The 10,605-nt window shown below is 40.7% G+C and overlaps 1 protein-coding gene across 1 annotated transcript; it reads left to right on the top strand.

Annotated features, from left to right (window-relative positions):
• Window positions 1-1,999: 1,999 nt before the first annotated feature.
• On the top strand, window positions 2,000-10,344 carry LOC118086126 (arylacetamide deacetylase-like 3; the record flags this gene model as incomplete). Its single annotated transcript, XM_035117405.2, is given in 4 exon segments — window positions 2,000-2,041; window positions 4,572-4,788; window positions 8,647-8,710; window positions 9,262-10,344. Coding segments are annotated over 4 exon segments (1,071 nt in total). The 3' UTR covers window positions 10,037-10,344.
• Window positions 10,345-10,605: the final 261 nt, after the last annotated feature.

The following is a 10,605-nucleotide window of genomic DNA, read 5'->3' as shown; positions in this document are numbered from 1 at the left end:
TTGCTGGAAGCTGCAGGATGGGAAAATGCTCTTGTGCTCATGTCTTGTGCATGTTTCCCATAGGCATCTAATTGAATGCTGTGAGAACTGAATGCTGGACCATTTTTTTTCTTCAACGTCTTGGTAAATGACCAAGATGAAGGAATAGAAATGATGCCCACCCAACTTGCAGATGACACTAAAAAGGAGGGGTAGCGCATAGAATCAGGATTCCAGAGGACCTTAATAGATTGGAAAATTGGGCCAAAACCAACAAAATGAATTTGAACAGGGTTCAGTGCCAGCGCTGCCTTTAGCACATGCGCTGCCGGGGCGCAAAGATTCGCCCAGCGCCCTCAAATTTAGTTTAGCCCCCAAATTGACTTTTATTATGCTCGCGCCTTATCGCTTGTTTACAAAAGAAGGGAGGAAAAAGAAAACTTTTTTATTTGCTCATTTATTTACAATACACTTATACTTAAATATACACCACCACCACACTTAAGCTTATAAGTATTGATTAGGCACCTACTTAGGAGAAACATCAGTTGTGTCAAAGGTGCCACTGACCCCGTTGCCACATAGCAGCTCAATGCAATACGTAACATAATATTTTGATGTAAGAGTTAATTTCGTGTGCATGGCGCCATTGTGAATGACAAGCACCGTTGTTGAGTCTGACAAGAGCCGCCGTTGTGAATGACAAGTGCCGTCACTGGTGCGGCCCATCTTTGGTAAATTAGTGCACAAAGTCGAAAGTCCTTTAGTGAAACAGTAGGTATACGCAGTACATTTTGGTAATACCTTGGTATATATGTATTTTGTTTTTCTATCTTGATCAAAATTATTTATTATTTCATAACAGGTAAATCATTAAGAGCGTAGGAGGCTTCAGCGACGGGTGCCCGGCACCCCCTAGAATTTGGCACCCGGGTGCCCCACACCCCTTGCACCCCCGGGTAAAGACGGCCCTGTTCAGTGCAAAGCTCGACATTAAGGCAGGAATAATCCTGCGCTCTTCCTCTAGCAATCTGTGGTTTACTTCCTGTGCTTTTGATATTTTGAGTTTCTTCTTGTTGTAATTCGTGTGTGGATGGTAACAACAGCAACAGCAACAAGAACTCCTTTAAGACCTGTTGACAGGGGGACAAAAAGGGGGAAGAATCAGAAGGATTCAAAGCCCTGTTCCACTTCCTGGCAATATTGAGGTTCAGTACCTTTTTTTTTTTAAGGCATTTATCATGACTTCAGCCATAATTACCGACAATTATGTCATGCAGAAGATTTTTTTCCCCTTGACATGCATGCAATTTAACCCCACATCCTGTTTCTGAAAGATAGGAAACACACATATTTACAAATATGGCATGGTGAATGTGGGGGTGTTAAGAAATACGCTAAATGAATGGTAACATATCTGGAATCTGGTAGTCTTAGGTATAATTCATCTCAGCATGGATTTGCATTGCGCTATGAGGACCGTGCGTTAAGAGAAGAGCCCATGCTTTGAAAATACAAGGGTTTAGGTTCCACCCTGGGGATCTCTGGGTAGGAATGGGCCTCGGGTCTGAAGATTAGGAAATCTTGGGCCGGGCATTGCACACTAATCCTATTGAACAACTACTCCCACCTTTAGTCAGAAGACTAAAGACTTCAATAAGCTGAAAAGAACATCACACATTGTGCCACTGCCAAGACCCATGGAATTGCTGTTGGTGTTCGGATGGATGAAATTTCTGCCTGGAAGTGTGTGTGCTAATTGAGAATTACTTCATCAACCAGCCTACAGACAAATAAGTAGAGTAGATACCTCTGGTGGAGTCATACAGTAGAAATTCTGCCATTGTAGACTCAATGTTTCCCTTGCACTCTTTGGAACAGTGAAATGGAGCTTCTTCTAAGCCTCGTGCTTGGGGTGATTGAAGTTATAGGGATTCTTTTCCTGTTGCTTCTCTCCTTCGCAATTTATTATGATCTTTCCAGGAGTAAAATCCCACCTGGATTTGACAGTCCATTGAAGCTTCGGGTCATTCACTGGAATGTCGTTATGGTGGTCATTGTGGTAAGTTGGGGACTTGTTGAGCTATTATGTGATGCAGGAGGTTATTCTTACGTTCTTATGTGAAAGGTGATTAAGAAATGATGATGATGATCTTAATTTTTTTAATTTTTAAAAAAATGATTTTCAGTTATATACATTTCAATAGTTTTAGAGTCATTTTAACATTTCAAAACTCAACTTCCTTCTTCCTCTTTCTGCAGTTCCTTAATTTTTTTTACATTTCCTGTATATTATATTCCAAATTACGTTAACTTATCATTTTATTCATCTACTTTAATTATTTACTCTTGTGAAACTGCAGGTTATTACAATAAACCTGCTAAAGTTTACAACTTATTTGTACACATTCAATAAACCATTACCATTCTTTTTATAAAAAGTTTGTTATCTTGATTTCTTATTTTTCACCATTTCTGCATAGTCTATGAGTTTTAGTAAACATTCTTCTTTTGCCAGGATTTCTTCTTTTTTCCATTTTTGGGCAAATAACATTCTTGTAATTTCATACATGAATAAATTTGTATACTGTTTAGAATAGATAGTTCTACCCCTATAATTCCCAGAAGAAAATCTTCTGGTTTTATTTTTTATTTTTTTATTACAAATGTTATTTTAAACATCTTTTTCAATTCATTATATATCCCAGTGAGCTTTAACCTTACTGCAAGACCACCACATATGGTGGAAAGTACCTTCTTTCTCTTTGCATTTGAAGCACTTATTTGATTTAGATTTTTACATTTTTGCCAGTTTATTAGATACCATCTATATAACATACTCACATAGTTTTCTCTTAGCATGCTGTAAATTTTATAGCTGTTTCCCACAATCATTCCCACACTTCCATATCTATATTATAACCAATATCTATTGCCCAATGTATCATTGAAGATTTTTCTTCTTCATCCTTTGTCTCTCAATCCAATAATATTTTATACATTTTAGACAGCACTTCATTACATTCCAACAGATCTCTCTCCAATTGTAATATTTGTTCCCCAACCCCTCATTTCCCATCTTTCTTAAATACTTCATTCAAATGATGATATTGTATCCATGTTAACTTTCCTAATAAATCCTTAAAATATTTTAATTTAAACTCTCCTCCCTCTTGTTTTTAATAAATTTCTAAGTTGTCTAACCTATCATATTCTTTTTCCTTACTGCTATGGCTTCCAATGGTGAGAGCCAAAGTGGTGTTTTTGTCTCCAGGAAGTTTTTGCATTTGTCCCATACTCTATATTTTTTCCCTAATTATGTGATTTGTAAATCCTTTGTGTTCTTTCACCTTTTCTTACTACAAATAGGCGAGCCAACCGAAAGTATTACTGTGACCTTCTAAATCTAAGATATGTGGATTCTCCAATGTCATCCATTCCTTCAACCAACAAAGACAAGATGCTTCATAATATAATCTCATATGCAGCAGGGAGAAACCTCCTCTCACTTTTGCATCTATCAATATTTGGTATTTTATTCTCGGTTTTCCCCCTTGCCAGATATATTTAGAAATATATTTTTGCTATACATTGTCTTGCCAATCACCAGAATTGATTGAAACAAAAATAACATTCTTGGTAATAGATTCATTTTTATAGTTGACACTCTACGTAACAGTGAAAGTTTAATTCTGTCCCAAATTTGCAAATTTATTTTAATATCTTCCCAGGTTTTTAAATAATTATCTTTTTACAGTTTTATATTATTTGTTGCTAACTATACACCTAGATACTTGACATTCCTTTCAATCTGTGGACCTGACAGATCTTGTAATTTATTTTTACTCTCATCATTCATATATTTTTTACCAAAAGTTTGGTTTTGCCTTTTTTAATCTTAAGACCTTCTACATCACAACAACAACAACAACTTTTTGTGTTTTTATCTTGTATTTTATACTACTAATAATAGTTTATATATTTAAGTAATTCATATACTGCTTAATACAACATACAAAAAAATCAGTAAAACCAATGAGTTTGCTTGATGATGATGAGATTAGGATATTATGTTGTATCAAATTTTAAAAAGGGCTTTCTTTTCATCCCATAGAGGGATACACAAAGAGACTAATATATTATTCACACTAAGCCATGGTTTGTTTACATCATGGTTTCTTTACCAAACCACAAATTGTTTCATAGGCAAACAAGCAGATTGTGGATTGTTTCTCCAAAGCTTGGCTTCTTTTGCATCTGTAGCTTGGCTGGTGTCTGGGTTGGGGTGGCTAAATAAACCATGGTTTAGGAAAGCTTTTGGGTTTCAACATCAAGCCAAACCATTGGATCACTCATTGTCTCTAATGATAGTCCCATTCTAATAAGACCAATTGAAATTAATGGACATGGCTAACATGGGCTCGTTCATTTCCATGGGTCTACTTTAAGTAGGACTTAGCTGGATACTTATGCTGACTGATTACTGTCATAAACATTGATTGATTGATTGATTGAATTAGTTGGATACACCCCATGGTGAGTGGATGCAAATGTGGGCACTGTTTTCATTAGACTTTTCCGTTGCCAAACAGGCGAGGTGTCTTGAGCAGCTTGGTGTCTGCAGCCAGTTTGCCTTTACCCGGTTCCTCCTGAGTTTCCAGAATAAAAGAGTGGATCCCAGCCTCTCTGCCAAAGACCTGCATTTCGACGGGGTGCCAGTGAGGGTTTATCAGCCCAAAGCACCATCTGCTGGACCAAGGAAAGGATTTGTTTTCTTTCATGGAGGTGCTGGGATGGTTGGAAGCATCGGTAAGAGCCATGCCTTGTTGTTGTTGTTGTTAAAAAGTGTAAAAATTCATGGTGAGTACCAGTACCTATTTTTCTAGAAGAAGAAAAAGCACTGGGTAAGAGATTAAGGCTGTGAGCCTTTGAACACTTATCCAGAGGCAAGCCCTATTGCACTCGTAAGCCCATGTAGCATCATGGAATGAGAGAGTTTTGAGCAAGCATCCCCAAACTGCGGCCCTCCAGATGTTTTGGCCTACAACTCCCATGATCCCTAGCTAACAAGACGAGTGGTCGGGGAAGATGGGAATTGTAGTCCAAAACATCTGGGGGGGGCGAAGTTTGGGGATGCCTGGTTTTGAGGGATCCCAAATGGTCATCTAGGTCAACACTCTGCAATGAAGGAATCACAGCTGAAGAAGGCCTGACAGATGGCCATCCAACCTCTATTTTGAAACCTCCAGGGAAAGAGAGCCTGCCACCTTCCAAGGGAGTCCATTCCCTGTTGAAAAGGGCAAGTCCCATTGAACTCAGTAAACCCATGTAGAATGGTTTTCAGGGCTGAGATACAAGAGTGTTGGTGGTCGTTCCTGTGAAGACAAGGGGCATACATGTCTTTTGGATTAGCATATGTTAATTTATATGCATATATGCTTACTTAGAGTGGAAATTGGAGTTCTTGGGAAAGTCCAGAAATAAACGATAAATTGCAAGAACTCAGGCCAAAAGAAGATGGATTTCAAAAAATCTTCACAAGGTTTTATTGATGTGATGCGGAGTTTAAATGGGAATCAATCCCAATGTTGGAGGCAAATAAAGATAAATTCCAGTAAAAATCAGGACAAGGCCCTGTTTCAACTATTCTTCATCAGCAAAGATTCACAGGTCAAAGTGTACCAAGTATGTTTGCCTTCATACTTGGTACACTTTGACCTGTGAATCTTTGCTGACGAAGAATAGTCGAAACAGGACCTTGTCCTGATTTTTACTGGAATTTATCTTTATTTGCATTCAACATAGGGATTGATTCCCATTTAAATTCTATATGCTTACTTAGGTCAACAGGAAGAAAAAACAAACGGAGCCTCTTTTTATCATGGCTTCCCAGGTCTCACATCTCCACTGGTCAGTAGTCGGGGGTCAGGAGAGCTGCACTCCAGCAAGCAGCCCCTGGGGGAGGGACAGAGCCCCCCCACTGATGATTCATTTTATAAAATACATATGCCACTTGATTTCATAGAACCTCAAGGAGGTTCACAGATATGTATATAATAACTCGAGGTTGCTGCTCCTGATGGCTCTGTTTGCGTGACGAGGCTACCATAAATCCCCCCTAAATAACTCACAACACACACATTATTTTAGGTTTGGGTTTTTGGCATTATTTTGGCCACAACTTTGTTTAAATACAATTTAATTTTGAGTGTTGGCTTAGGCATTTGGTTAATCCATCTGTCCCCCTCTTGGGACAGGACCATTTCCTTCTGTCCCGCTTGGGACAGGACCAGCTCCGACTTCGCTACGTGTATAAGGAAGTCAAGTAAACACCCCATTGGAGAGGAGGTAGCTTGGCCCAGGCATCCCCCCCCAACCAGGAATGTTCCCCAAGGCTCATGCTCTGTAATGGTCCCTCAGCCCCGCCTATGGCGGGGATGTATAGACTAGAGCCCCAGAGCCCCAGGATTCCTTTAACGGAATACTTCTATGAGGAGCAACATTAAGTAGGGGGGGGGCGTAGGCATCTGGATGCCATACCCCTCCTCTAACCAAATTTATTAACCAAAGCCTAACCGCCAACCTATCAAGTTGTGACAATTTGCTAAGCAGTAGGCAAAAACCAAATGGCAACAGCCAATCAGCCAAATGACAAAATTCCTATTGGGGCCCCTTCAACAGGTGACCCCATGAAAGGCAAAGCAATGTCAGGCTAAAACCTTCAGAAAAAGCGGCGGGTGGGAGGGAGATTCAAACACTTGCAAGAGAGTGGGGCAAAACCGAAAGATGCTGAGAATATAAGAGGTTAGAGCTGCCAATCAAATATTGCAACATTCTTTTCTGCCCAACAACAACAATGCCCCCTATCACTCAGCTCTGGCTTAGCCCAGCCCCCATCCCAAACCTCAGGAATTTCTTCTTAGCCCTTCCGCAATCCTCGTTATCTTTTATTAAGATAATGAGCTTTACCAACCCAGCCACCTTCCCACCCCTGGCCACCCCCTCGTTTACACCTGACCCAACCCCCACCCCACCCCACAGTTACCCCATCCACATGTGCTAAGTTATTTGCATACTTAGCTCAACTTTCAGAAATACAAAACCCGAAACTGGACTTGTGCCAGGTTTCCATCTCGCAACAGCAAGGACATTTTTTGCCGTTTGTCAATTAACCGTGTTACTCTTGGGTACAAATCCCATTTGCAACTTGCAAAGTAGCAACTGTGGGAGGAAGGAATGGTAGGATCAAATGACACGTGAAGAAGTGGGGACTCATAATGGGGGGCTTGCTGATCTTGCTTCCTGAAATACAACAGCCATTATCCCTGACTGTGGACCATGCTGACTGGAGAGGTTGGTTTGTTTTTTTTTGAGGTGGGGATTTCAGAGGTTCTGATAACCACTTGTTTTTTTCCCCTATTTCTGAAAATTGGCCTAAGTTTGCACACAAATTATAACGTGTTAATTAAATGCAAAGTTGCAAACCACTGGACTTGTGCCCCATATCTCTTAAGGCTAGGGAGGGTTTTTTGGTCAAAATTCATGCCCCACTCAACCCGAGTGGCATGGTGGGTTAGCAGTGTAGACAGTTCCAAAAAGACGTGTGGTTCCAAAAAGACTCAGACTCAGTATACTCCATCAGTAAAGTTTTACTAAGGCAAAAAAAGCTTGATGCTACAATTCCAGATCCCTGGAATGAAAGTCTCTTCACATCCAGTTGCAGCAAAATATAACAGGAAAATAAAACTTAAACGTACTATATACACAGAGCAAGTAAAATAAGTATAGAAGAAAGACTCAGTTATACTGTATTAGTAAAAAAAAAGGAAAAAAAAGATTTGAATGTGTTATAAACATGCAACACCAGTTGGTGCGAGAGAGCAGGAAATTTCAAAACACGATTTTCCTTAGGGATTTTTCTCTTTTGTTATAACAATTTAATTTCTGTCTTATTTATAGCGTGTGCTGTTTTTTTCCCTGTATGTAGATCCTCCCTGAGAGAGAAAGTACAGAAACAAAAGAATTAATTACATGAGGCCCCAGTCCTTGGGGCAGTTCGATTTTGAGAGATAGATAATTCCCTGAGCTCATCCCAGCTGCATTGTTATCTTTAGAACTTTGTAGACACTCTACAAAGACACTGAGAGCCAGTGTGGTGTAGTGGTTAAGAGCGGTAGACTCGTAATCTGGGGAACCGGGTTCGCGTCTCCGCTCCTCCACATGCAGCTGCTGGGTGACCTTGGGCTAGTCACACTTCTCTGAAGTCTCTCAGCCCCACCCACCTCACAGGGTGTCTGTTGTGGGGGAGGAGGGGGAAAGGAGATTGTTAGCCGCTTTGAGACTCCTACGGGTAGTGATAAAGCGGGATATCAAATCCAAAATCATCTTCTTCTTCTTCTTCTTCTTCTTCTTCTTCTTCTTCTTCTTCTTCTTCTTCTTCTTCTTCTTCTTCTTCTTCTTCTTCTTCTTCTTCTTCTTCTTCTTGATACACCAGAAAACTCCTGTTAGTTTATATGCACAAAAAGGTTTATGTCAGGGAAAAAAACCCTGCATGTGCAAATACATTATGTATCAGAAGACTGCTGTTCAAAAACGTGCTTTTTAAGGCAAGAGTGGAGGCAGCAGATAATTACGTCGCTATTTAAAATTTCCCTCTCATCTTGCTAGAGTCTTACCAAGACGTCTGCAGCAAAATCGCCAAGGAGACTGATTCAGTGGTTGTGTCCGTTGGGTAAGTAATCGCAACCACGTTGCCTTTCATAGGGAAAGAGTGTAGGGGCCCAGCATGCTACCGTATTTGTTGGTGGCATCCCTTGCCATATTCCTTGCAGGAAAAAGAGGCTCCCCATGAAAGCTGTCAACGTTCCGCTCTGTGATTGAAAAATCAGAGCTAACCAGTGCCTCCAGATCAGCCTCAACTGGGAGACCACCCAACCCAGATCCAGCCTGGAATCAATTTGGAAGTGGGGCTAATGTTCAGTTAGGGCTTTTAAACAGACAGTCAGGAAGAGACTGGGAAATGCCCCCTGCATCTAAACAGGAGCAGGAGGGAAAGTTCCAAGTGGCAAATGGATCCAATCCTGCAGGGTTCTGCTTCCCCAGCATTCCCTAAACTCTTTTGCTAGCTCACAAAGTCAGTTTTTAAAAGGGCATAAGCCAGCTGACTTTCACCTGCATTGTATCTGCTATAACTGATCCAGCAGGCTCTTCTTGAAATCCTATGTGAATGTGTTTGGAAAAGATTCTGGGAGATTACCTCTTTGCTTCTGTTTTATTCATCAGCTACCGCCTGTCTCCTGAGCATCTTCCCCCCGCTCAGTACAAGGACTGCCTTGCTGCTACCATACACTTAATTCAAAACGCAGCTTCCCATGGGGTGGATCCTTCCAAGATCATCGTTGGTGGGGACAGTGCTGGGGGCACGTTTGCTTGTGTTGTTGCCCAGAAATTGGTGGAGAGATCAGACCTTCCAAAGCTACGAGCTCAAGTGCTGGTCTATCCTAATACACAGGCTATGGACCTCAACCTGCCTTGCCATCAACAGAACAACTCAATTCCCGTCTTGTCCCGGGAAAAAGCTGCTTACTTTGGCCTGAAGTATAGTGGAAAGGACCCTTCTTTGACAGGCCAGATCCTGAAGGGCTCTCATGTGCCAGATTCACTGAGGCTGAAATATGGGAAGTGGATAAGTCCAGACAACCTTCCAGAGAGATTTAAGGGGAGAGGCTACAAGCAAGTCCCACTTGCTCCTTATGAACCTGAAGTCTATAGGCAACTGCCAGAGATATTGGAACCTGATATTTCTTGTCTTTTTGCTGAGGACTCTGTCATCCAGAAGCTTCCTGAAACCCTAATTGTGAGCTGCGAGTATGACATAATACGAGACGACGGACTACTATACAAGAAACGTCTGGAGGACAATGGGGTGAAAGTCAGCTGGTTCCATGTTGAGAATGGGTTTCATGGGGTGATAAGCCTCTTTGATGCAGGCCTCTTCACATTCCCCGCTGCAATTGAATTAATGGACAGCATCATAGACTTTGTCAAAAACTTATGAGAGGAAATCTCTTGCTTTTGTGAGTCACTCATAAGGACGGGGGAATTTGCCAACTTCAGCTTTTGATTGTTTCTCATTTTTCTAATCTTATATTAATTTCTCCATATTTATGCAGCAAAATGTGGTTCTTGGGGGGCAGCGGGGAATTCCTCATGAAAATTCACCAGCACTTTAGTGTGTAATTTTCCTAATAAACACTTTTACTTCGTATGGAGTTTTGACTAATATACACATGATTCTAAGCAATTTGCTCTTATATAATGCATTTCTCTATTGTTTTCACTAATAAAGTGAAACGGCTTAGTTGATGAACATTTCTCTTTTCAAATGCTGTAAACCTGGGAGTAAATGCTTCGGTTTTCGATCTTGCCTCCGAAGTAAAATGTGCCATGCGGATTCCATATTGAGTTTTCTGTATTGAGGCTTCCATGCTGAGTTTTTAATGTTTTGGAATTCAAACGGGATGAATTACATTTCAAAACCAAGGTACCACTATATGAATTTTGTAAATGGACAATTCACCCTTCTATTTCTATTTTAGTACTTATTGGTTGGCTGGAGATCTGCAC

This window comes from Zootoca vivipara, chromosome 6, assembly GCF_963506605.1.
Source record: "Zootoca vivipara chromosome 6, rZooViv1.1, whole genome shotgun sequence".
NCBI classification, from domain to species: domain Eukaryota; kingdom Metazoa; phylum Chordata; class Lepidosauria; order Squamata; family Lacertidae; genus Zootoca; species Zootoca vivipara.
This window is presented reverse-complemented; position numbering and strand designations above follow the sequence as displayed.